This window comes from Mirounga leonina, unplaced genomic scaffold (genome assembly GCF_011800145.1).
Source record: "Mirounga leonina isolate KUSES-001 unplaced genomic scaffold, KU_Mleo_1.0 Mir_91, whole genome shotgun sequence".
Classification (NCBI taxonomy): Eukaryota; Metazoa; Chordata; class Mammalia; order Carnivora; family Phocidae; genus Mirounga; species Mirounga leonina.
Window position 1 is genome coordinate 43,307,309 of NW_023270839.1, and position 27,612 is coordinate 43,334,920.

Genomic DNA, 27,612 nt, shown 5'->3' on the forward strand with positions numbered 1-27,612 from the left:
AACTTTTTATCATCCCAGACGGAAACTCAGTACCCATTAAACAACAACGCCCCATTTTTCCACCAACCCAGCCTCTAATCTCCTTTTTGTCTGTGTGAATTTGCCTACGCTGGGTACCTTGTATAAGGGGAATCATCGAACATTTGTCCTTTTGTGACTGGCTTGTTTCCCTTAGCATAATGTTTTCAGGTTTCATTGATGTTGAAGTACAGATCACAGTATCATTCCCTTTTAAGACTGAATGATATTCCATATGTGCTTAGACCGTATTTTGTTATTTTGTCTGCTGGTGGACACTTGGGTTGTTTCCACCTTTGGACTATTGTGAATAATACTTACATCAATGGTTTTAAGAAAGAAGCGAATTTATGGGAATGAAACACAAATACATTGTGTTTTGCTACAGAGTTCCAGATAATAACACATAAAACATAAGGAACTATAATAAGCAGCAAAAGTATAAACAAACCACAAAAACCAAAACACACTGTAAGTTCAGGGGACGAGCACCGTTGCTTTAATGAATGGTGTTAAACAAGCATTTCCCAGCATGAGCCACGCATACACCCTGAGTTTCCAGCCATCCAGGAGGTTCCTTTCCAAGCACCTGGGCAGGTAGCTTTGCTTGCAGGCAGGGGCGGTTGGTGTCACAGGAGAGATACAGGCAAGGTCTCTGGACCTTCAGAGGCAGGGACAGAATTCCTTGGGGCGGGAGAGGGGGCTCTAAGGAGGTGGCAGATCTTGGCCCAGTGGTGATGGGAGCAGGGGAGGCATTAACTAGGGTAAATTCCTAGCACTGTTCTTTCTCAGCTAAACCCAGCTGGCAAGTTTCTGTTTCTTAGGCCTGTCCTGAGGGCTTCGGGTCCCTCTAGCTCACATTACTCACAGCTGTTAAGCAGTCTTAATCCTGCATTTAAACAACCTTGTTACTTGGAGTTGCTGTGTCTCCAACAAGTGCCTCGGATTTGCTTGTCTGGTTCGTGTGTGTGTCTCAGGGCAACAATGCCCCCGTCGGCCTTCTGGAAGAGCTGCTTTTCTTTGGGTGATCTGAGGCATGGCCCTTGTCCTCCTCTGCCCACTGAGTGGACACAGACTTGGGATCACACGGTCTGCCCACGATGCAGCCGAGAGCCAGCCACTCCTGCTCTCCCCTAGCCGCACAACCTTAGAGAAGTCACTCCGCCCTTCTGGCCCTGCTGTCCGGCGTGAGGGGACCCAGTGGTCTCCGCGGCCCTTCCGGCTCTCCAGCTTTATGATCACCCATATCATGAGTGAATGACCCCCCTCCAGCACTCTTGGAATAAATGACTCAGCACTCTGATCGTTCTGTTGCTGTTTTTAAGGAAGCCTGATTATTTTGCCATCACAAGCAAGTGTTTGTTCCGTGGTTAAACAATCTGACAGTCTTGATCCAGCTGGAGTTGGGCTGAGGCTGACTGGATTTCTTCACGCCGCCCTCTTTCAGGGAAGAAGCCCGGGTACCGACTGGCCGCAGACACCCCGAGCATTGTCAGGACTCTGAGCCGGTGACGGGGAGCTGCTCTCCACCCCTGGCCTTCCCCCCCAACCCAGCTTCAAGATGCTGAGCCTGAAGCTGCCCCGGCTGTTTAGCATCGACCAGATGCCCCAGGTATGTGCTGTGGGTCCGGTGGTTGAGTTCCGGGCAGTGATGAGGGCGCCGTGTGGCCTCTGCCCTGGGGCGGGGTGGGGGGGTGCTGGCTTTGCTTCAGCCAGCACCCCCGTCTCCCCCACCTACACTGAACCTGGACATGGGAGGGATCCTGAGACTGTTGACGTCGTAACCCTTCCCTGTGACATCTGTATTTTATCCCGAAGCCAAGTCTTTGTTGAGACTCCACATTCGAGCTGAAGACATGTAGCCAGTGGCATCCGGCTGGGTAGACGTTTCCTTTGGGCCCCTCCCTGGGGTGCTGGAAAGCAGGCCAGGGGCCAGGCCGCCTCGGGTGTGTGGCTTTGCCCTTGTCCGTATCACTTGCAGGAGGCTCGGGCCCCGTGTGGCTTGGGGCGAGGAGGAGGGTGTCTTGTGGGCCTCAGGCCTGGCCCCATCGTGGACTCCTGGGCCCGGGAGCTCACAGGCGGCCACCCCGAGACACCTGGCAGGCCTTGACAATCCGCATTTGTAAGCGGCCTGAGGTGAGGCCCCTCTGCTGGCGCACCCCCTTCCCCGGCGGGGCAAACACCACTTCTTGCACACTCTTGTTGCCACGTCACATTCCCTTCCTTTTTGACTGAAGACGAGCCAGGGTGGGACGTGTCATCTGGAGGATGTCACAGACTGAAGGGAGACCCTTCCACGCTGCTGACTGCCAGGCACTTCCAACTTCCCTCAGAGGCCTAAGTCCTGGGCGCGCTCAGCCCCGCGCAGAGATGAGGAGCGGGCAACCTGCCAGGCTCTGTCCCAAAAGCCTGTGCAGCTGGGTGGATGCAGCTAGGTGGCACTGGGGGGTGATGGGACACGGGGCAGAGCAGTCTGGTGGAAGAGGCGAGGGACACGGCAGGTGACAGACAAATTAAAATGAGGCTGGCCTCGCAGGACGCCTCCTGTGTGCTCCCAGGGCCGTACCTCCTCCTGGTGCAGTTCTCCGCTGGCTTCTACCCACAGACCACTAGTGGCTGCGATTAGTGGGAGCACGGGGTGATTCTTTGATTCATCCACTCACAAAATTTTTCTTGACGCCCTGCCACGTGCAAGGTGTCACTCCGGAATAATCCCATACAAATCCTGCCCCTAAGGATTTTAAAATGTGGACGCGTGCTTCTGTTGCAAAGTGGGCTAGGGTATGTCCTGAAAGACCCAGAGGAGGGATCGGTCACTTCCATCATGGGGGAGGAAGGGCTCAGGGAGATCTTTAAGATGGCTTGAGGGTGGGTAGGAGGTGGGAGGTGGGCCGACCAGAACAGGTGGAAGGCCTGGCGTGGACAAAGGCCTGGGGACAGGGAAGCAGCGAGCAGGCGTGGGGACTCTTGGGAGAGGGGTCATGGGTGCTGCTGAGATGTCTCCCTGGGTGTTTTGGGCAAGGTCGCATTCAGAGCATGTGCCCAGGAAAGACGTGAAGGGGAAGTGAAGGTCTCAATGGCTACTTTGTGGGCTTCTGAAGTGTGGGGATCCTGAAGACGAGGACCAGAAAACCCTGGAGTGCTAAAGAGGAACGTGTCTCCTGTGTCCAGGTTTTCATAGAGGTGGGAGGTGACAGTATCCTTTTTAGTAAAATGGTGCTAGTCAGAGGCGGAAAACCAACATCGCACCTCACATCCACTGTTTTTTGCTTCGAAACCTTCCTTGGGTGCCTACATCCACTACCGGGCTTTGGGGCCCCATGCTCAAGGTTTCTGCAGCCGTGGAGCGAACAGTGGCTCTGCCTGCCTGGAGGGTACTTTTATTTGAAGATTTGCTGGGGGAGGGGGACGGAAACGTTTGTTGTTAAAACAGGTGCAAATATATTGAGGAGAAAAATGCATACGTAATTTGCATGAATATTTAGAATAGACCTCCTACAAATGCTAAGCTTATTTTCGGTGGGCTTCTTGGGTTCTGATACCCAGTCTGTGGAGTGACCTTGGGCAAGATACTTAATCTCCCTACCTCAGTTTCTGCACCTGTAAAATGGGGTGATGGGAATATCTGCTTCCTGGGGTTACGGTTATGAGATGGCCCATGTGAAGTGCCTGGCACATGGGGTCGAGTCAGTAATGTCGGCTGCCATTTCCATCATCAGGTCTTCATACAGGGGCCCTGGATAGCCTCTCCTTTAGCATATTAATGAGCTGTGTGGACTGGGCCACTTCCCCACCCTCTCTGAGCCTCAGTTTCCTGATCTGTAAAGTGGAGATAATACCTGTTAATTTAGTCTCACAGGGCTATTGTGAGGATCCAAGAAAAATGAAATAGAACAGTGGGATTATTATGAAAGAACGGTAGCATAGCCAGATGGTGTGGTGTTGGGTAGGAGGGCTTGGGCCCTGAGGACCCAGGAGCCAACTCAGTAGGCAAATGGTTTCTCCAGCTCAGGGTTTCTCAAAGTGGGTGCCTGGATCCCCGCCATCAGAATCATCAGGAGCTTATTAAAATACAATATGAATGGGTACCTGGGTGGCTCAGTTGGTTAAGCGTCTGCCTTTGGCTTGGTCATGACCTTGGGGTTCTGGGATCGAGCCCCAAGGCAGACTCCCTCTCCCTCTGCCCCTCTCCCCTGCTTATGCTCTTGCTCACATGTGCTCTCTCTCTCTCATGAATAAGATCTTTAAAAAAAATACAATATGAAGCATGATTGCAGGCCTCTTCATATTGTTCTTGATTTTAATGAAAAGGAATGCTTTCAGGGGCGCCTGGGTGGCTCAGTCGTTAAGCTCCTGCCTTTGGCTCAGGTCATGGTTCCAGGGTCCTGGGATGGAGCCCCGCATCAGGCTCCCTTCTCAATGGGAAGCCTGCTTCTTCCTCTCCCACTCCCCCTGCTTGTGTTCCCTCTCTTGCTATGTCTCTGTCAAATAAATAAATAAAATCTTAAAAAAAAAAAAGAATGCTTTCAACATTTCATCATTAAAATAATGTAGCTCTATGTGTGTCTGTGTGTGTGTATGTAAATAACCTTTATCGAGTCAAGGATATTCCTTTCTACCCCTTGTTTTCTAGAATTTTTTCCCTTTAAATAAGAATGAATTTTACAGAACCCTTTTTTTCCCTATCAGTGCATTTTTTGAGATGGTCGTGTATGATTTGTTTAAGTTATTAATGTGGTGAATTACACTGACCAATTTAGTAATGTCAAGTTAACCTTGCATTTAAATAAAACTTGGTCATGATGTAATATCTTTTTAATCTATTGCTGGAATCAGCTAGTGTTTTGTTTAGGAACTTTTTTTTTTACTTGAGAGAGAGAGAGAGCACAAGCAGGGGGAGGGGCAGAGGGAGAGGGAGAATTAGTCTCCCTGCTGAGCAAGGAGCCCTGCTGAGCAAGGAACCCGTGCGGGGCTTGATCCCAGGGGCTTGATCCCCGGACCCTGAGATCATGACCTGAGCCAAAGGCAGATGCTTAACTGACTGAGCCACCCACTTGCTCCTGTTTAGGAGCCTTAATTCTAATGAGTTGACTTGTAATGTTTCCTTCAGATACTGCCATTGTCTAGATTTGGGTTATGATTGTGCCAACCACAACGAGTTGGAGAGCCTTGCCTATTTGTTCTATGGAAAACTTCGTATAATATTAGATTTCTGTGTTCCTGAGTGGGTCGTAGAATGTACCTGCACGATTGTCCCGCAAGGCCACCACCTTGTGCCCCTCCCACCCAGGGGAGCACCGTTACCTGCTAATCTACATGTATGGCAGCCTGTGGAGTGGTGGATGGAATGACTCATCTTGCAGCTGAATTTTCTGTGTGGGAAGTTTTTTTTTTTTTTATAACAGCTTTGTTGAGATATAATTCACATACTATAAAATTCATCCTTTAAAATACACAGCCCCGGGGGTTTTAGTATGGTGACATACACAAAGTCTGTTGCACAAACTCTCACCATGGTCAATTTTAGAACAGTTTCATTACCCTAGAAAGAAACTCTGTACCCATTAGCAGTCATTTCCTACTTGCCATGGCAACCACTGATTTACTTTCTGTCTCTGGATTTGCCTCTTCTCCGTAATTCGTATAAACGCGATTGTATAATAGGTGGCCTTTTGCAAATGCCTTCTTTCACTGAGCATAAATGTTTTCAAGGTTCATTCATGCTGTACCATGTGTTAGTACTTCATTTGTTTTGTGGCTGCATAATATTCCATTGTATGGATGTACCGCTGTTTGTTTGTTCATTCATTAGTTGATGGACCCTTGACTTTCCATTTTTTTGGCTGCTACAAATAATGCTGCCATGAACATTTGAGTACACGTTTTTGTATGAACATGTTTTCAGTTCTCTTAAGTACATGCCTAGGAGCGGAATGTTGGATCATGTGGTAACTCTGTGCTGAACTATTTTTTTTATTGTAGTAAAATACATTTCAATAAAATTTACCATCTTACCCAATTTTAAGTGCACGGTTCAATGGTATTAAATGTATTCACATTGTTGTACAGCAAGCACCATCATATATCTCCATAATTCTTTTTATCTTGTAAAACTGAAACTCTATACCCATTAAACAATAACTCCCCATTTCCCCCTCCCCTTAGCTTCTGAAAACCATCCTTCTACTTTCTGTCTTTATGATTTTGACTATTCTAGTACCTTCTATAAATGGAATCATACAGTGTTTGTCTTTTTGTGACTGGCTTATTAATTTCACTTACCGTAATGTCCTCAAAGGTTCATCCATGTTGTATATGTCAGAATTTCCTTCATTTTTATGGCTGGATAATATTCTTGTATGTATCTACCAGATTTTGCTTATTCATTCCCTCATCAATAGATACTGGATTACTTCTATGTTTTAGCTATTGTGAATAATGCTACTATGAACATAGGTGTACAGATACTTCTTTGAGATCTTGCTTTCAGTTCTTTTGGGTATATAACCAAAAGTGGAATTGCTGGATCATTTGGTAATTCTATTTGTAATTTTTTGAGGAACCACCATACTGTTTTCCACAGTGGCTGTGCCATTTTAAGTTCCCATCAACAGTTCACAAGGGTTCCAGTTTCTCAACATCCTTGTCAACACATGTTTTCTGGTTTTGTTTGGGTTCTTTTTTTTTTTTTTTTTAATAGTAGCCATCCCACTGTGTAGGATGTAGTTTTGATTTGTATTTCCCTAACGATTAGTGAGGTTGAGCATCTTTTCTTGTGCTAATTGTCTGTTCATATATCTTCTTTGGAGAAATACCTGTTCAAGACTTTTCCTCATTTTTAAATTGAGTCATTTGTCTTTTTTTTTTTTTAATTTTATTTATTTATTCATGAGAGACAGAGAGAGAGAGAGAGAGAGAGAAACAGAGGGAGAAGCAGGCTCCCAAGGAGCAGGGAGCCCGATGCGGGACTCGATCCCAGGACCCTGGGATCATGACCTGAGCCGAAGGCAGGCGCTTAACCATCTGAGCCACCCAGGTGCCCCGAAGTGTGGATCTTTCAACTTCGTTTTTCCTTTTCCAGATTGTTTGACTGTTCAGGATCTCTTGCATTTCCATATGAATTTAAGGATCAGCATGTCAATTTCTGCAAAATAAATGAACAGAAATGCAGCTGGGATTTATTTTAGGGATTGCATTGAATCTGTTGATCAATTTGGGGAGCATTACCATCTTAACAATAGTAAGTCTTTTAATCCATGAACGTGGGATGGCTTTGTATTTATTTAGGTCTTTAATTTCTTTCAGTGATATTTTGTAGTTTTCAGTGCACAGGTCTCATACCATTAAAAGAGTTTGTGAAATTTATTCCTAAGCATTGTGTTGTTTTTGATATTGCTGTACATGGAATTATTCCCTTAAATTCATTTTCAGATTGTTCATTGCTAGTATATAAAAATAAAACTAATTTTGGGTATATTGATCCTACATTCTGCAGCCTTGCTGAACTCATTTATTAGTTCTAATAGTTTTTTAGTGGATCCTTTAGGATTTCCTATATGTAAGATTATATCACCTGAAAATATAGTTTTGCATCTTGCTTTCCTATCTAGATGCCTTTTCTTTCTTTTCCTTGTCCAGTTGACCTAGCTGGAACCTCCCTCTGATATGGCATAGAAGTGGCGAGAGCAGACATCCTTATCTTGTTCCTGATCTTAGGGGGAAAGCATTCCATTTTCCAACACTAGGTATGTTAGCTGTGAGTTTCTCATAGGTGGCCTTTACTGGGTTGAAGAAGTTTAAAAAATTTTTTCTTTTAAGATTTTATTAATTTATTGAGAGAGAGAAAGAGAGAGAGCGGGGAGAGGGGCAGAGGGAAAAAGGGGGAGGGAAAGGGAAAGATAGAAAATCTCAAGCAGACCACAGGCAGACTCCTCGCTGAGCGCAGAGCCCATCATGGGGCTCAAAGAGAGGCTCAAGGCAGGGCTCCAAGGGGGAGGTGGGGGGTGCTGCACACGGGGCTTGACCTCACACACTGAGATCATGACCTGAGCCGAAACCAAGAGTCTGAGGCTTAATGGACTGAGCCACCCAGGTGCCTCTGGGTTGAAGAAGTTTTATTCCTATTTTGCCAAGTGTCTTTGTGTCATGAAAGAGTATTAGATCTTGTGAAATGCTTTTTCTGTGTCTCTTGACATAATCATGTGGTTTTGCTTTTTTCTCCTCTTAATTAATCTTGCCGGTTTGTCTTTTTTTTTAAATATTTGAAAAGAGGTGGATTTGTGGCTCAGTGGAGCCTCTCTGTTATGTATTTTATATCTCTAGTGTCTGTTATTTTTTATTATTTTCTTTCTGCTTTGGATTCCTTTTGCTGTTTCTTCTCTAACTTCTTTTTTTTTTTTTTTTTTGAGAGAGAGAGAATGAGAGACAGAGAGCACGAGAGGGAAGAGGGCAGAGGGAGAAGCAGACCCCCTGGTGGGCAGGGAGCCGGATGCGGGACTCGATCCCAGGACTCCAGGATCATGACCTGAGCCGAAGGCAGTCGCTTAACCAACTGAGCCACCCAGGCGCCCCCCGTAACAGTTTTCTATACTGCCTTCTAATTGATCTGTCTTTCTCTGTACACAGCCCCACACATTTTTTTTTTAAGATTTTATTTATTTATTTGAGAGAGAGAGACTGAGAGAGAGAGAGCATGAGAGGGGGGAGGGTCGGGAGGGTCAGAGGACGAAGCAGACTCCCTGCCAAGCAGGGAGCCCGATGCGGGACTCGATCCCGGGACTCCAGGATCATGACCTGAGCCGAAGGCAGTTGCTTAACCAACTGAGCCACCCAGGCGCCCCACTTCTCTAACTTCTTAAGTTAATCATACTCTGCCTTCTAATGTAAGCAACTGAGTACATATATTTCCCTCGAGTACTGCTTTAACTGCAGACCACATGTGCTTTTTGAATTCATTTCTAATTTCCATTTTGGTTTCTTATGTAACTTACAATTGCTTAGAAGTGTGTGTGTATTTTTTTTTAATTCCCCCAAAGTCTGGAGTTTTGTTGTTGATTTAAATTAATTGATTGCAGACTGAGAGTGTCCTCTGTATAATTCCCATCCTTGAAATTTGTTCAGACTAGCTTTATGGTTTAGCACATGATCAGTTTTCATAAATCTTCTAAGTGTGCCCGAAAATAATGTATAATCTTCAGTTGTTGGGGGCAGTATTGCATATGTGTCCTGTAAGATCAAAAATTTTTCTATTATTACTAATTTTATTCTGCTTGATCTATCCAGCACTGAGATATGTTAAAATCTTCCACCATGATGGCAGATTTGTGAATTACTCCTTGTGCATAAGTCAGTTTTTGCTTTATATATTTTGAGCCTGTGTTTTTTAGGTACATCCGAATTTATGTAATGTCTTCCTAGTGCAGTAAATTTCTTAATATTTTGTAGTGATTCTTTTGCTAAGTAGTAATGCTTTCTATCTTAGAATCTGTCTCACAGTCATGTAGCAACTTCAACTTTATTGTTTTTGTTATTTTTTCTGGTTTAGTTCTTTCCTTCCCTTGTCTTTTAATGCCTCCCTGTCCTTATATTTTAACTGTGTCTCGTGTAAATGGCACACAGTTGGGTTTTATCTAGTTTGACAGTATTTGTCATTTAACTGGACAGTTTAGTCTGTTTATATTTATAAAGATGATTGATATATTTACATTTATTTTGATCATCTTATGTGGTTTCTGTTTGTTATTTTCTCTGTTGCGTTGTCCTTTCCTTTCTTGTTTTCTTTGGATTGAGTTTTACATCCTTATTTCTTTTTGCCTTTTAACATTTGATTTTCTCCTCCACTTGTTTTATAGTTAATATCTAGAAACATGCTCTATATTTATTAGCTTGGTGGCTACTCCAGCATTATAACATGAAAAATTATACTAGGCAGGAAGGGCAAGGCCTCAGCTGATCACACAGAATGTTCTAGAATGGGGTTTGTCCTTCAGACTTGTCCCAAATGAGAAGAGGAAGCCAGGACTTCATATCCACCATCAGGGGATGTATGTGCTGCCGCTGGGCAGGGAGTATAACGTGGTCAGTGTAGCGGGCTTTGCCAAAAGAAGTTCCCATAGAGGGGTGGGTGGCTCAGTTCTGAAGGAGGGCAGTGTTCCCTGCTGATACATCATGATATCTACTACAAGAAGACACCCTGCTTTAACTGACCTGACCTAGATGTCACATTAAGTAGAAATAGTCACATGGCCCCAACCTAACTGCAGAAAAGGCTGAGAAACATAGGAAAGCAAATGGGATATTTGGTGAACCCCAGCTGTCCCTGCCACACCGAACTTCTTGGATCTGAGGACTGGCAATGTTCAAAAACTCCTAGAAGTACAAGTTTGTCTTCAAATATCACAACAAAACCATTGTATTTTTCTCTTTCTGGAGAAATATTCTCTAATTTGGTTTTTCTTTCTTTTTTTTTAAGATTTTATTTATGAGAGAGAGAGAGTGAGCAAACATGGGTGGCAGGCAGGGGTAGAGGGAGAGGGAAGAGCAAGCTCTCCGCTGAGCAAGGAACCCGACGCGAAGCTCGATCCCAGGACCCGGGGATCATGACTTGAGCCGAAGGCAGATGCTTAACCAACTGAGCCATCCAGGCGCCGTTGGTTTTTCATATCTACCTCTTAATCTCTCTGAACTGCTTTCTTTGAATCTGCTTTCAGTTCACTAATTTTCTCTTCAGTGAGATATAGTCTGCTATTTATCCCTTCAATGACTTTTTATTTCAATGTTGAACTTCCAAGTTATATTAGATTCTTCTTAAGTCTATTTTCATTAATATTTTTAAGCTATTTCTTTAAACATATTGAACATACTGATTTTATATTTCAGCATCTATTCCTCGAGCTTTCTTTCTGCCACCTATGGTTTTTGCTGTTTCTGAGGCCTGGTGGTGTTTGCAGGCGTGGGCATGCTTGTTGTGTTAAAGCAGAAATCCTCCAGAAAGGATTTGCATTTGCTTTTGTTACTTACCTGAGGGAGCCACAAAACTTTGACCTCTATTTATTTGTAACCACTTTAATTTTACTACTGGAGATTTCTTGGACCATAGAAGTAGTGTGGGTTTGGATCAGAAGGCCATATGAAACCTAGCTGATGGTTCTGAATTCTGGGGAGAGATTGTTTCAGAGAGACAATTTTCCTTATTGTCTCCTTCTGCCTGGTTGGATTTATTTCACATTCTCTCACCTTTATAGTCCTAGCCTTAATGGCAAGGTCTGCCTTTGGTGGGCTTTAGGGTTCATCTTTTATTTGCAGAGCCTAGCAGCAGAAACTCTGATGTTGAAGGCAGCTTCCCACATGGGGCTCCCAGTTGCCCTTTGTTAGGGGGCTTTGTGACTTCCTTACTTTTGTTGTCATCTTGCTGATACATTTATCCAACAGACGATGCAGAGTTCATCCAGCATTTTCATTGTTTTAGTTAGAAGGATCTTTCGTGACATCTAGTGGTCCATCATTCTTCCCAAGCCAGAAGGCCCCCAGCCATTCTTTCTGGTTCTTCCTCCATCATGGGTAGAGGGTCCCGGTGATCTTTCCCTTCTGAGAACTCTGCTCACACTTAGCATTCCCATCCACTATAGCAATCGCTCGTTTCACTTGGGTAGATGCAGTGAAGCGTGATGGGCTTTTGCAAGCCAACAGACTAGCGGTTACATCTTGGTTCTGCTATTAATTATGGCCTTGGAAACGTCTCCCATGGAGCTTCAGTTTCCTTATCTGTAAAATGGGGTTGACAGTCTTGACCGTGCAGTCCTCTCATGATGATCCAGTGAAACAGGGACTTCTCCTAACATGAGCTGGGTCTGAATCAGGAGAACCGTGGAGACCACAGAATGTGTAGAAGTTATGTATGGAGCTAGCAAAGAGTTCTATAGAATGGTTCTGTTCTCCCTTGACAAATATCCCTTCATAATCACAAAAGAGTATATGTAAAGCTCTAATTTTTATATAGCGGAAGTCAGCAAAATAGCAAAGATAACTAAATTTAATGATTGTTGCACATATCTGTATGTTATATTGATGGATTAGTGATGTTTGGATGCATAATAAAATAAAAACGTACATAATTTATAAGTTACTACATGTTTATTCCATTAAATTTATTTTTTGTCTTTATTTCAGCAAAATTATAGGTTATACTGCTGTAATCAACATTATCACATAATTTGTATTCTGCTAACAGTAATTCCAAATTAGACCACTATTCTTGAGTCCCTGAGTCTTAGTTTTTTGAAATTTTTTTTATTAATTTCATTTGGGAGAAACTTCTGGTAAGTTTCTGCTCAGTTTTGCTAAAGGTAGAGCAACTGGAATTATTGGAAAATATTCTTAAAGCCATATTTAGAATCAGAAATGAACTATAAATTTTATCAAGTTCAAACACAGTGAAGTTGTATATGATAATTACAATTAAGAAGAAAAATTATATCATATTTTAATTATATACATTACAATCTTCTATATGGTTGTTTTTACTCTCTCTTAACACAATACCTAGATCCATAAAGTACTTAAATTTGATTTTTCTTTTTTCAAGAAAAAAGATACCATCAAGAAAACTGATAGAGCAATGTTTTGCTTAGTGAAAATTGTACTATAATCTATAATGCTCAGAAAAGTAATCTGTATGAGAGTTAATTTCAGGATTATTTGTATGTGAATCTTCTCTTCCATAGTTCAGAGATGATTTTGTTCCTTTTTTTAAGTTTTGTTTTCTTCAAACGTCATTTTTGTTACATATTTCACATGTGGCTTCTTTGGTTTAGAAAAATCCTGTATGTATCTAAGATAATAAATGTGTACTTTGAATCCCTTTAAAAGTGAAATAGCCAAACCTCGATATTTTTGTAAGCTTTTGCTAACAACATCCCATAATGAATACGTGTGAAGTGCTCAGACTCAAAATTAATGTCATTTCCTCCCCAAGATGGGGTTTGCTCTGTATTTGAGGACCCTCTGTTTCACTGATTTCTTTCCATCATCTTGCATCTTGTCTAGATGAAATCTAAGAGTGTAATGGCATTTATTTGGCATTCCCATGGTGTGAATCAGAGGTTTATGGTCAAGTTTGATACATGTTTCAGCAAGATGTCCCATATTGGGAACGCCTGGGTGGCTCAGGGGGTTAAGCTTCTGCCTTTGGCTCAGGTCATGATCCCGGGGTCCCGGGATCGAGCCCCACATCAGTCTCTTTGCTCAGCAGGGAGTTTGCATCTCCCTCTGCCTGCCTCTTCCCCTGCTCATGCTCGCATGCTCTCTCTCTCACACTCTCAGATAAATAAAATCTTAAAAAAAAAAAAGTCCCATATTGGAGAAGATTCAGAGAATGTTACACACCATCTTTGAATTTTCCATAAGGAAGTCATCAGTCCTCCCAGTAAGAAACTGAGACCATGTATTGCCATTTATTTCTAGCTCTCAGATTGCTTTTGGATGTTTGGTCAAATTCTGACTTTGTATTGTTGCCAGAACAAATTACTACAGACTTGGTGGCTTTAAAGCATGGGTCTCATTAGGCTAAAATCAAGGTGTTGGTGGAGGCTCGAGGGGAGAATCTATTTTCTTGCCTGTTCCAGCTTCTCGAGGCCACCTGTGTCATCGGCTCCCAGCCCCTGCCTGACTTCAGAGCCAACAGTGTGGCATCTCTGTCCATTCTTCTATGGCCTCATCTCCCTCTGCCCCTCTTCTTCTGCCCCCCTCCTTCCGCTTTTAAGGACCCTGGGATTATACCAGGCTCACCTGGATAATCCCGATCATCTCCCTGTATTAAGGTTAGCTGATCAGCTGCCTTAATTCCATCTGTGACCTTCATTCTCCTTTACCACGTTAACCTTACATGGTCACAGTTTCTGGGATGAGGGTGTGGACAGCTTTGGGGGGCCGTAATCCTGCCTGCTGCAGACTTTCCAATCATGTTACACTGTTACCACAGCCTAGTCCATGGCAGATTTTTAAATCAGCACCTACAATTGAAAATTGTTTTCCTAGTTCTTGAAGACTGCATTTTTACAACAAAGGGAAAACCGATGGAATGTGCCATTGTTTCAACTTCCTTGCTTCTTCTGTAGGTGGGACTTTTCCCCCTGGTACACCACACCTGAATTGAGCAATACTAATTTTTTAAGACATTTTATGTGTTTTTTTGTCACTTTATTGTCTATTAAATTACTAATATCCTTTGGATCCTCCATCTTAGATAGTGAGATGTAATTTGGTTAATTACTTTTTATCCATCTTTTATGTTCAGCCAGAAGAAATTTAGCTTCATTTTCTGTAAATATTGGGGCATATGTACAAAAGCATCCTTCTTCTTGACTGAACATCCGATGCTTAATTTTTTAAAAACACGACACCAAAGTTCTCAACGACATTCATCTGTCATTGCTTAATACCGACAATGGTTGGCTATTACTTCAGCCTATTTATTTTTTATTTATTTATTTATTTTTTAAAAGATTTTATTTATTTATTTGAGAGAGAGAGAATGAGAGAGAGAGAGCACATGAGATGGGGGAGGGTCAGAGGGAGAAGCAGACTCCCCGCCGAGCAGGGAGCCCGATGCGGGACTCGATCCCGGGACTCCAGGATCATGACCTGAGCCGAAAGCAGTCGCCTAACTGACTGAGCCACCCAGGCGCCCTACTTCAGCCTATTTGTAGTTCTAGTAATTGCATGTGAGTTATGTACAAGCGGTTTTATGGTATTTTAGTTGAGATCCTAAATGCTCCCTCTTGCCAGGGCTAAGCGTGGTCTGTCCTGCATAAGACAGTGGCTTTGTGTCCAACCCGGTGCCAAGGACACTGTAGGCACTCCCTAAATGGCAGGTTGTAATCGGTGCATCAGCTCGCGGCCTGCCCTTTGCCTTCTCCGTTACCTCCATGCCTTCTGCCTGCAAACACCTCACCAGACTCCTCCCTTGTCTCTCTCTCCTGCTTTGGCTTTTCGTGCCCGTGTCTTTAGGTGCATCTTGTCCCTCTTACCTAAAGGGAACCTCGTATTTGGCAATGAATTGGATTCTGGGCAGGGAGGTGACTGCTGGATGCTGAGGGACGGGATGGGCCCGTCCTGCATGCCCTGGGAGCTTGTGAGGAGTGGCAGATGCTCCCCTAGCCCCACCGAGTTGCAGCAAGATCCCCGGGCCATCTGCTGACACCTGTGGAAGAACGTTTGTGAGGCACCGATTTAGAGAAATTGTCACCCAACCAGCCAGCTCAGGGTGCCATCATTGAGTGCCACAGACTGACTGGATAAACAGAAATTTACTTCTCACAGTTCTGGAGGCTGGAAGTCCAATATCAAGGTGCGGGCGAGGGTTGGTTCTCTGGAGGCCTCTCTCCTTGGCTTGCAGACACGGCCTCCATGCTGCCCCTCACGTGGCCGTTCCTCTGTGCACGCCCGCCCCTGGTGTCACCCCTGCTTCTAAGGGATGCCAGTCAGATGGGACCGGGATCCACCCCAACAGCCTCATTGTAACTTCATCCCCTCTTTAAAGATCCTGTCTCCCAAAGACAGTCACATTCTGAGGTACGGGGGTGGGGGGTGTGAGGGTCTTGAATTTTGTGGGGGACACAATTCAGTCTGTGACACACTTTGAAGAAGAAACTGAGGCTCAGAGAAGTACCCGACAGTCCAAAATCACACCACAGGTCAAGAGATGAGCGCTTCCTCTCCTCCAGAGCCCTTCTGAGAGGCCCATGATAGCATAAGAGGCCAAAGAAATGAAGTCTGAGGTGTGCATGCAGCTTTCAGTTTTGCCCCCCCCCCCCCCCCCCCCCCCCTGCCGCTTCTGGGAGCTTGGAAAATGTCTTAACCTCCCTGGGCCTCAGGTTCCTTTTCTGTGAAATGGGGACAATGAAAGGCTGTCCCTCACAAGGTCATGAGGACTCCTTGAGATTTGGGTGGGAAATGCAGATTGCCTCCCTGACAGCACCTGACCCCCCCCACTCTGCCTCGCCCCTCGGCCTGCTGTCAGAATCTGCTCCTATTTACCGTGAGCCAGAACGTGCGATGATTTTCCCCAGGTGATTAATGGCTAGAAAAACCAAGGGTTTGAAGTGGTCGCAGTGGAATTTCAGGCATCAGCTGGCGGGTGCACAGCGTCTTTCCTGGAAGCCAAGCCTTGGCAGGCACTAAAAGGAAGACCTGCTGCTGTGGCCTTCCACCCCGAGAACCTGGGCGTTCTCACTTCTAAATAATAGGCTGCACACAATTTGATTTCATTTCATATTAAACTGCCTAGCCTGCAACCAGGGATGCGAGGTGGATTCCTACAAATCAATTCCAATGTGCAAATTAGCCAGCACCTGCTAACCTGGGGCTGCTTAGGAATGAGACCCAGCTACGGAGTACTAAAGGCAATGATTGCAATTTGCCTTTGGGGGTTGAGACTGGGTATGAATACAAAATTGTTTTCAAATGTTTCATTTGTTGTTTAGAATTACGTAGCATGTCTTCTTTTGAGATCTACTCTATGCAAAGCGCTTTGGCAAGGCCAGAGCGGGAAGATGGAGGGAATGCCTCTCCTTTCCCCTGCTCAGAGGGACTCAGAACAAGAGCTCATCGAGCATTTTGGCCTAATAAACTGAGGTTCAAGTTGAGGAGGGAAGGAGCAGGTCAGAACAGGCTCTTCTGGGACTGAAGGACTCTCTTTGTTTTGTCCATTCTTTATCTATCTGTCCTTTTCTTTTTGGAAGGGCTGCTTTAAATCCTGTCTTTACGGCACGGTTAGTGGGTGGGCTTCCCATCCGTGTCTGGGGTCAGGATAGCAGGTCAGAGGAGATTCTTTTAATATAGGCCCAGTCCTGGCGTTGGTGGTCAAGTAGCCTCCGGAGATATGGGGCAAGATTCTTGAGTGCGGTCAAGTTGTCCAGCTTGTGAATTTCCCAGCCCTTCTGTTCCCCTCGGGCTCTTGACTGTGTTGGCACCTTCTTTTGCTTCCCCAAATGCAGGATCCAAAGAGGGAAGAACGGTAGTCACACCCTGCGTCACCACCAGCAAAATGTAGGTGGTCTCCCCCTCTGGCTCCCGCCCATCCACTACCCACCTGTGGGCCCCGTGTCCAAGCTGTCCTGCAGCCCCCCTCCCTGTGTGCTACCACCCCCCATGTGCCAGCGCTCTGCAGGCCGCCTGGTCATGAGATCTCCTTCTACACAGGATCTGCTAAACTCATTCATGTGAAGGCATGAATCATCAACAACAGTGGCTCTGTTCTGGAGTCTTTACATTTTAATAAGAGGCCAATGCCTTAATAAATTATTTTTCTTTATAAAGGGAAGACTGAAATGTGAGATGGAATGCTAGACCCCCAATTTCTGCCGCAGGGCCTTCGCATGTCCACCAAGCACATGCTACCCTCCTCACATGCATTGAAGGCTGAAGGCCATGGGCCTGTCTGCCACCCTGTCAGCGGCCCTGGTGGGGTGGGCAGCTGGTAGCCAGGATTCCTGCTGCCGGGGACAGAGGCCTGTCTGCTGTAAACCAGAGACGTCAGCAGGATTGAACCGTGAATCAAAAACTGGAACAAATTGCTTTAATCAGCTAAGACCCAAACCTAATTTAAATAGTATTTTTTCACTGGACCATGAACCAGCTTCATGGGTCCCCCTCCCCCTGGTTGACCAGTTGAACCCAGAACTGAACTAAGAAGAGAATGTGTTCATGGCTTTTTTTAAGATTTTTAATTTAATTTTATTTATTTATCAGATAGAGTGTGCACACAAGCAGGGGGAGTGGGAGAGGGAGAAGCAGGCTTCCCGCTGAGCAGGGAGCCCGATTCGGGGCTCGATCCCAGGACCCTGGGACCATGACCTGAGCCGAAGGCAGACGCTTAACGACTGAGCCACCCAGGCGCCCCGTGAATATGTTTTAATAAGCTATGTTAAATATAGTTTCTCTCTGTATTTTATTACAATAAAATGTGAAACAAAACATAGATGCTTTTTTTTAATGAATTATCATTATTTGTTTTATTTATTTTTTAAAGATTTTATCTATTTATTTCACAGAGAGAGACATAGCGAGAGAGGGAGCACAAGCAGGGGGAGTGGGAGAGGAGAAGCAGGCTTCCCACTGAGCAGGGAGTCTGATGCAGGGCTTGATCCCAGGACCCTGGGATCATGACCTGAGCTGAAGGCAGATGCTTAATGACTGAGCCACCCAGGCGTCCCTTTTTTTTTTTAAGATTTTTTTTTTTTTAATTTATTTGTCAGAGAGAGAGAAAGAGCGCGTATTCATGGTTTTATAGGTGAGGACACTGAGGCACTGAGAGTCGTGGCTGGCTCAAGGACACATGGCACATCAGTGGCCCAGATTTGACTGTTTACCCTCAGTCTCTCCACTTGATTCAGAACCTCAAGACATAGTACATGTTACCCATTGTGTTCTTTTTTTTTTTTTTTTTTAAGATTATTTATTTGACAGAGGTGGGGGAGGTGGAGGGGCAGAGGGGGAGAGAGAATCTCAAGCAGGCTCCATCCCCAGCGCAGAGCCCAACATGGGGCTCGATCTCATGACCCTGAGATCATGACCTGAGCCAAAAGCAAGAGTCAGTTGCTTAACTGACTGAGCCACCCAGGCGCCCCCTATTATGTACCTTTGAATGGAGATTCTCTCTTAAGCTAAGAAGTTGTAACCCAGAGGAGAGATGGGTGGCTAGGTTGGCATTCTCTGTCTTCCCTTTCTCCCTCAGTCCCAGAAAACCACAGGGAAAACTGTAAAATGTTCTTGTGACTCGATTTATATTATGACTACTAGTGTTATCATTGTCATTATTTGCCTCGATGAATCTACTTGTTTTTAGTTTACCTTTCAAAGCTTCTGACAACATTCCTCTACATCAGTGGTCCTTAAGTGGGGTCACTGCCCCCAGGGGTGTTGGCAGTACTGGAGACGTTTTGGGTTGTCACAGCTTGGGACCGTGTGGGCCACTGGTGTCATTAGGGAGAGGCCGTGGGTGCGCTCACGTGTTGCCTAGGACAGCCCCCCACAACACACAGTTACCTGGCCAAAAATGTCCACAGTGTCAAGACTGAGAAACCCTGGCTCAAATCAACACAAAAGGGAAACAAAGTCTCCTACGGATCCTCAATGAATCAAACTCTCCCCTTTCCTGTGTTCTCCCCAGCCTCTGCCCTGCCTTGTGTCCTTAAACTTCTATAATACTTATAATTGCCCAGGAATACAATTTGCATTCTACTTGTTTTCACTTAATAGCACATGCTGAGGTTCGTCCCTCTTGCCTCCTTTTCACAATTACATTTTTAATGGGTCCGATGGAGTCTTCTGGGCGGGTTGATGCCCAGAGGTCAGCTGACCAGTCCACCTGTCTTCTCGGGGCTGGTGACCCAGAGACGTGCCAGGTGGGCTGCGTGGGGAGGGGCTGGCTCGGGCAGGCCCAGCTGTGGCAGGCCCTGCTCCGCCTGCATCCCAGGCTAATGCCATCACTGTCTTCATCATCAAAAAGCCTTTATGAAGCGCTTTGGTGAATATATCCTGGCACTGGGGGGGCGGGGAATCTTCTGCAGAGATCTTCCCACCGGCTCCTGACATCTGGGGCACGTTGGCTCAGGCAGACAGCATATATGTCTTCCAACCACGAAGGCATCCAGACACTGGGCTGTAGGCCCCAGGCAGAGGGCGCAAAACCAGATTCGTAGGCAATATTCATGACAAGAGTAAGTGTGTCTGTCTGGGAATGCGAAGATTGGCTGTATTCCCAAAGGGAGCCGGCGTCTTGAGTTACCTCCTCCAGCCGCTACAGGCTTCTGGAAGGACATGGGATTTTAGAACCTACGGGAAGGAGAGAAGTGGGGGAGGGAAGCAGCTTGACAGCTCAAGGGCTTGGGGTCACGTGTTCCAGGCTTGAGTTCAAGTGCGCAGCCTGGGAGAAAACTAGATACCACCAGAGCTGTCCCTCCTGAGACCCTCTTGCCACCCTCTGGCCTCACCTCAGTGCTCCTTTCTCTTACCCCCACTGCAGGTGTTCCATGAGCAGGGCATCCTCTTCGGCTACAGACACCCGCAGAGCTCCGCCACTGCCTGTATCCTCAGCCTTTTCCAAATGACCAATGAGACTCTCAACATCTGGACTCACTTGCTGCCCTTCTGGTACCTTCCAGTCCCCTTGACTGGCCATGTCAATTCAGGAGCCCTGGGCCTGGGGCTTCTTTAAAACCCAGGGGGGTTGGGAAGGCTGAGAGTCCACGCTGGGATTTTGGGGACTCCCCCGTGGTACATGAGCATGGAGCTGGGAGATGTTGGGGCCGGCAGCTGGGGTGAGCTTTAGCATATGGATTCTAGTAGGATTCAAGAGGCTCCTGGCAGCTCCCCAGTCTTTCCCTGCACTGGGGGGCCTGGGTTGATCTCATCCCCTTCAGTTTGGAGGTTTTTGGAGTCCTCCAGAAGCCCTGGTTAAAATGTCATGAGCTTGAGGGAGTCAATCTCTCTGAGCTTAATGTTTTCCCGTCTGTAAAGTGGGAGGGATGGTCCGTGCCTTGCCCAGGGTTGCTGTGAGGATTACCGGGTGGGGGGTGGTGGTGGGGGTGCTGGTGGAAGCATTGGAAAAGGCATCGGGCAGGGAGCTGTGGGGGCCCCGTGATCATGCTGGCCAGGAGGCACTTTAATGGAGAAGCCACGAGCTCAGGGGCCCACTAAGACCCCCGTTGGCTGACACATGTGTGGCCCAGGGAAAGGGCACGGCAAGTCCTGGCACAGGCCAGACTCTGGACTCCCCTCTGATCATTGTCCAGAAGCCAAGGGAATAGGAGGGACCCCAGGGTGTGCCGCCCACAGAGATGGGCTCGAGGAAGGCCGTGCTTGCTCAGAAGTCAGAGGGCAGATCCAGGGCTAAAGTGCAGGGCAAGGCTGGTGCCAGAGGCCTCCCCAGAGAAGAGAGAGCAGGCCTGCGGTGGATTAGGGAGATCCGGAAGGAAGTTCTAGGGCCTGCAGACTGCTCAGGGTGGCCTCCAGATCCTGCTCAGGGGGGCTGTTTGTCATTTTACTTTATTTGTGTGTGTGTGTGTGTGTGTCCTTTTAAATTTAAGCAAACCTAAGTAAATGTAAGTAAAAAGTCTAAATGCTCATGAAGTGCAACTTGCAGATGGGGACAGAGACAGTGTCTTCCCCTGGCCCCTGTTCTCTTCCCTGGCTTTCTTCCCTCCCATCTCCGTCTGGCCCCCAGGCCTCTCAGGCTGCATGGTGTTCCGTTGTGTGGATGAACCACAGGTGATTTATGGGGTTTGCAGTTTGTGCTCCTGCCAGGAGCACTGGCCCCTCCCTGCTTGCCTGTGGGTCCGGGGCACTTGTGCACAGATCCCTGTGGGGTGACTTCCTAGCTGTCCCGAAGCTGGGCCACTTGGGCCGAGGCTCCCCGCTGCATATAGCCTGTGGCTCTGCCAGACCCTGGGAGATGGTCACCACTGAGCAACACAGGGTGGGGAGAGGTTGGGAGAGCCTGGAGTAAGATGCCCCTAAGGAAGTGGGGCCAGGGAGTCATCTTGAGATGATCGGATAGGTTTTGAGACCAGCACATAGCTTCAGCTCTGTTTTTGCTGGGACAGGAGGAGAAAGATCGCAAATGTAACCAGAAGATGGACGGATGCTCCTTGGGTTCCTGTGGGAAAAGCGTTGGAGTCTCCTCCCCTGGGAGAGCCCGTGGGCAGAGGCCCTGCTTTCTAGCAGTGGTTGGTCTGTGGAAGTGGGCAGCTCTGCAGGCAGGCCCCCCTTGCCTGGGTCATAGAGGAGGCAGATATGGTGCAGAGCTGTCCTGTGTCTCTGTGTGGGGTGGACCCAGAGAGCTAGACTCAGCAGATCGCAGCATGGGACCAGGCCACTCAGAAAGGCAATGGTAGTGTGAGAGGAGGAATAGCATGGAGAGGAGGGAGAACAATCGTCCTGTTTTCTAGACTCTCCAGACCCCTCCTGGGAGGTTGCTTCTGTTTGAGGAACCTTCCTGCAAGGGGACAAAGACAAACCACAGGGCTGGTGACACAGCCCCATGTGGATCCTTTGAGGAGTGGTTGAGTGCCACGGGGTTCTTTAATGTAAGGTTCAAAGAGGTGAGGAGGCATTATGAGGATTGATTGCCTTAGATATTTGATGTGCTAGTTTTCTGTGGTCCCGTTGAGGGGAACTCGGGCTGATCAAATGGAGATAGATCCCAGGGAGACCGGTGTCAGCTCAGTGAAGAATTTCCCGACACTTAGAGCTCCCTTGAGAGGTGGTGAGCTCCCCATCCCCGGAAGCATGCAAGCTGAGCCTGGAGAATCACTTAGGCAGGATGCTGTAAGAGAGATTCTGTCATTGCAAGGTGGGGAGAGGAATGTACTAGATAAATCTTAAGGCTCTCCTCTTGCCCCTTCTGCCCAGTTCTAACCGTAAAAGGATCCCATTCACCCTCCCTCACTCGTAGTATTTCACCAAAGTGAGAACACACAGGGTTCAGTTATCCCAGGGGAATGGGGGGCAGCAGATAGTCTGTGAGGGGTGCAGAGGAGCCCCCAGCCACGGAGGTCGAGTGGGCCACGCTGTGTTCCAGGTTCTTCGTGTGGAGGTTTGTGACCGCCTTGTATGTGACAGACATCCAGAATGACAGCTACTCCTGGCCTCTGTTCGTGTACATGGGCACCAGCTGTGTGTACCCCCTCGCGTCCAGCTGTGCACACACCTTCAGCTCCATGTCCAAGAACGCCCGGCACATCTGCTACTTCCTGGACTACGGGGCCGTCAACCTCTTCAGCCTGGGTGCGTAGGGCCCTGCGTCCTCCTCTCCCTGAGACTGAGATAGCTGCGCCCCCTCCTCCCCCCTGCCCCCGGGAGCTGGGCTCACCAGAAGGCTTTGATGGGCTTGCGGAAGAGTCATGGGAATGCCATGCCTCCTCCAGGTTCCTGATGTTTGGTAAGAAACTTGTCCAGGGCTGTGCTGGCAAATATTAACTGATTCAGTGGGGACAAAAGCCCCGATCTGTGGGGTAGGCTGACCCCCAACCATGGCCAACTTCCGGCCACCAGTGGGACCTCCCTGCACATCATCACGCAGTAATTCCTCTATGCAGATAGAGGAGAGGCATTAAAGGAAAGTTATTACTTGTGTTAATGTGGTTATTTGTCAGTTTAGGTAGTCGGCGGGGTTTAACAGTCGTCTTGCGAGATCTCTGAAACCTCATCCGTCTGCCGTCACAGGCCAGGGTGAGCCAGCTCTGCACGTCAGGGCTGCTGTCTGTCCTGCCTGACAAAGAAGGGGGCTCATGAACCCCGCTTGTCGAGAGGCTTAGACAAGTTAGCAATGTGCTCAAAGTGCCATGGGAACCGAGGGGTGAGCCCAAAGCATGCGCGGGTGGGTGTTGATACTTGAGCTTCCTCGTGTTTTTCCTCCCAATTATGGGGTCCCCTCCTTCTGGCTCCACTTCTCTCCCCAGCTGGTGGGCAGCCATTTGTCCCCAAGTCTCCCCTGCTCTGGCCTCTTCTCCCTCCTGCTCCTGCTCCAGGTGTGAAAGCAAAGGCATTGTCTTCCCTTGCCCAAGGGGGTGTCCGTGAGGATCCTGTCCCCATCCTGTTTCCTCCCCTCCCTCTCACAAGTCACACACGCACGAACACGTGCACACACATGTACACACAGAGGCACATACACACGTGCTCTCGTGCACACACACACCCACGGGCTTTACCGTGTCACCTCCCACTCCTCCGTGCTCTGTGTCCAGCCCCCACCATTTACTAAAGCCGCAGTTGCTGGGGCCCCGCCTGCGGACACATGGCTTCTGGGTGCTCTCGCCAGCCTCTGACGCAGGGGCCTCTCCATGCTTCCAAACCACCTCCCTTCCTCTGGTCCCTGTCACATCACTCCCGCTTCTCCTCCTGCCTGTGCATGTTCTCATTCTCTTCAGCTGGCTCCCTGCTCTGCTCCCCAGGCAGTGGGCAAGCTCAGAATCAGGCCTTGGGACTCTGCTCTCGTGTGGTCCGGCGTCAGGGTGACCTCACACCATCCCCGAACACCTCTGGACCAGGCTCTCCCAAACCCATCCTAGCTTACCACTAACCTGAGATCCACGCCGTGTCCAGCCCTGTGACCGAGACTATCCACATCCGCCCCCGCTCCTGCAGTACTTCACCTGGCTCGTGGTTCCACCCCGACCTGGTCTCTTGAGTCAGAATCTGAGCCCTCGGGTTCCCCTCCCTCCCATGCCCCTGCCACCCTGTCGGGTAGTTCAGGTGAGTCTCTTCCCCATATTCCCCACATGGCTCCCCAACATGGCCTTTGCTCAGACCCTCCCGCCTCCCCCCTGCACCCTGACAACAGCCTCCTCTCCGCCTCCTGGCCCTCCCCGACTGCCACCGACTCCCCCCCCCCCCCCCCCCCCCCCAGGCTTCTCTAACACCTTCTGACCACGGCTCCCCTCCCACTTAAGACCTTTCAGGATTCCCAGTTACCCCAGATGAAGTTCGAACTCCGTAGTCTAGAGGCTTCCAGAGCCCTTGATCACCTGCCCAGACTCAGTGCCTAGATGGCACCTGAGACAGGTCACGAGGGGCGGCATCATGTAGTGCTTGCTTGTGGCCCAGCCGCCGCCACCCCTGAAATCCTGGGCGAGGTTCTTCACCTCACCAGGCCCCAGTCCTCCCGTCCACAAACTCGGCATTGTACCCTCCTCATGGGATGGCACGAAGATGAATTGAGTGTTGCAAGTGGAGTGCGCAGTGCCTGGCACCTAGCATCTGAGGGGGGCCATTACCACGGCTATGTCCTGAACCCTGGCATCCGTGCCCTGGGATGGTGTCTCTCATAGGCGAGAATAATGAGGCACCAGGACGGGAAGTGACTCGGGTCACATGGCTTGTAAATGGCAGAGCCAGGGTTCGAACCAAAGCCCAGGGGGTCAGCCGCCACCCTGAACTGTCTCCCTTCCCGTCACTGGCTTTCTGGATTTGTAAGCGTTCCTCAGGGTCTGGTACCCTCCCATAGGCCCTTCCCCGGATCTTCCCCTTTCCCTCCCTGCAGGTCCTTCAAGGCTGGGCCCCCAATCACGGCTTCCTCCAAGCCCCCAGACCGGGACCCCCTCTCTGAAGCTCTGGGCCCCAGTCTCATCAGTGAGCCCTTCATTTCTGCTCCTCAGAACGGCTCCCTGAGGATGGGACACCGGTCCTTCAAGTCTGGTCTTCCAGCCGGTATCCTGGTGCCTGACACAGGGGTGTTCTGGGAACAAGGAAGGAAGGTCTGGCCAGTGGAGAGGGCCTCTGGCTTCCACCTCAGACTCCCTGCCCCTTTGTCCACAGCCACCTCTCCTTCCTGTTCTCACTTCTACCCTGTGGAAACCCACAGTCCCGAGGGTGGTGTTTGCGCCTACTTCCTCCCTGGTTTCCAGCTATTTCTCCCTCTAGGCTGTCCTGTGCACTTTCACTCGGTTTTGGCCGTCTTAGTCCCTCACTCAGAAAACTTCCATGGCTCCCTATGGCCTCAAGAGGATGTTTACTTTCCTTAGTCTCTATCCAAAGCTGCCTCTATTCCTGCTCCCCAGAAAGCCCTCTAAAGGGGTCTGAGCATCAGTACAATGCGTGTGGGGGTGGGGAGGCGGTCCCCCACGCCAGCCCAAGCAATTCTCTGACAGCAGCTGGGGGTCCTACAATTCCGCTCATTTCTGACACCGTCCTGGGGACTGCATCTGTTCCCACAGGTGAAGGGCTTGGTCCCACAAGACCATCTCCCCCTTCAGATGCCAGGCGCAAGCCCAGGTTGTTACAGACTGGCTATACATCGGAGGTTCCAATGACCCTGGCTCCCAGAACTCAGAGAAACATTTTACGTACTGGATTACCAGTTGATTATAAAGGGGTAGAACTCGGGAACAGCCAGATGGAAGAGATGGACAGGGCAGGGTGTGGGGAAGGGCTCGGAGTTCAGTGTCCTCTGAGTGCGCCCCCTCCCTGAATCACCACGTGGTCGCCAACCTGGAAGCTCTCTGAACCTCTGTTTGGGTTTTTATGGAGACTTCATTCGTCATGACTGATGAAGTCATTGGCCACTGGCAATTGATTCAACCTCCAGCCCCTCTTCCCCTCCCAGAGGTCAACCCTCCAGTCCCCTGCTTTCCAAATCACCTCATTAACATAACAAAAGACACCTTCCTTGCTCCCGTGGCTTAGGAAATTCAGGGGTTTTAGGCGCTCTCTGCCAGGAACAGTGGAGAAGACCAAATGTCTATTTCTTACTAGAAGTCATTTGGCTTCTCACTGCCGTTTTGGGCAGGGTCTGGGGCTCCCCCGCTCCTGTGTTGCCCGCGGAGATTGGCGTGCACCTTGGCCCCAGCCAGCATACACAGAGCGAATGCATCCTGGTCCAGAGGGGAACCTCCCGCTCCTATCAGGCTGAGGAAGAGTCTGTCCCCCAGGAGGCGGTTCCCAGCTGAAATCCCATAGTCAGCCTGCTGATTATCAGCTCTTTCTGCCTGTGTGACCCTGGGAACACCACTTGGCTGCACCAGACTCCATCTGTCAAATGGGGTCAGAGGCAGAGCTTGAACTTGTGTGGTGGAGGCCTGCTTCAGCTTTGAGCTAGGATTCCAGCTTTCTCTGTGTCTTTGGAATAACAGGTGAGCGTAGGGGCGACCCCTGAGGCCCTGGGCGGACAGGCCAGAGGAGACCTGGTGAGGGTAGCTGGAGAGGCCTTCGGGGCCAGGCCTCCGGACACACGTGGCCCCTTTGAAAAGGACAGTGATCGCCCCTGTTCTTTCAAAGAAAAGCTGCAGCAGATGGGTCTCCCGAGGGCCCTTGGGGAACCCTCCTGTCACAGACTCCCAAACCTAAAACAGTGAAACATCAAGGCTAGCCTCTTACACCTGCCTCTCAGCTGGCCAGTCCCCCAGCCCCCTGATACCAAAGGCCTCCTCCCCTTGACAAGATCCCTCCCTCCCTGCGACGTCCGTCTTTCCACAAGGGGTGCCCCGTGTCATCGGCAGGTGAGATGTGCACTCAGAAAAGCTGAGCACTCTGAGGTGTCATCATAGACCAGAGCTTGGGGATCAAAGGGGGGACTGTCACTGAATTGCCTCAGGTGGGAGCTTGGCTTTGCCACTTTCTAGCTGTGTGCCCCCCAGGGGGGTTGCTCACCCTCTCTGCCTCTGCATCGTCATCTGTAAATGAGGATAAGTGCAGGGTTTATGTTAGAGGGTGATTGTCAGGATTATGTGAGTTGGGGCAAAGCTGGGCTCATAGTAAATTCGCAGGGTAGGGTTTGGCAGGCAGAGAAGAGAGGTAGGACGTTCTGGGGCGGGGGCGCGGGGGGAGCATGACACAAGTGACGTGCGGCGACAGGGCTCAGCCAGACGCTGGGGTTGGGCTTCCCAAGGGTCCAGGCTACACTGCGGCCTGGCTTCTGGCCCAAGGCTGGTTTTTTCCTCTCCAGGCTCAGCCATCGCATACTCGGCCTATTCGATCCCGGACGTGATGGTGTGCACCGCATTCCATGACTACTACGTGCCCCTGGCCGTGCTGAACACCATCGTCAGCACCGGCCTCTCCTGCTACTCCAGGTACCCGGCTGCTGGGCCTCAGAGGGGC

General features: G+C 48.6%; 1 protein-coding gene across 1 annotated transcript in view; it reads left to right on the forward strand.

Annotated features, from left to right (window-relative positions):
- The first annotated feature begins 1,346 nt into the window (after nt 1–1,346).
- PAQR5 (progestin and adipoQ receptor family member 5) overlaps nt 1,347–27,612 on the forward strand; it is a 39,258-nt gene continuing 12,992 nt past the window's right edge. Inside the window, exons 1-4 of the mRNA XM_034994211.1 lie at nt 1,347–1,630; nt 20,042–20,169; nt 22,598–22,803; nt 27,458–27,584. Coding sequence (XP_034850102.1) covers nt 1,580–1,630; nt 20,042–20,169; nt 22,598–22,803; nt 27,458–27,584 — 512 coding nt within the window. The 5' untranslated portion in view covers nt 1,347–1,579. The remainder of the gene's footprint in view (nt 1,631–20,041; nt 20,170–22,597; nt 22,804–27,457; nt 27,585–27,612) is intronic.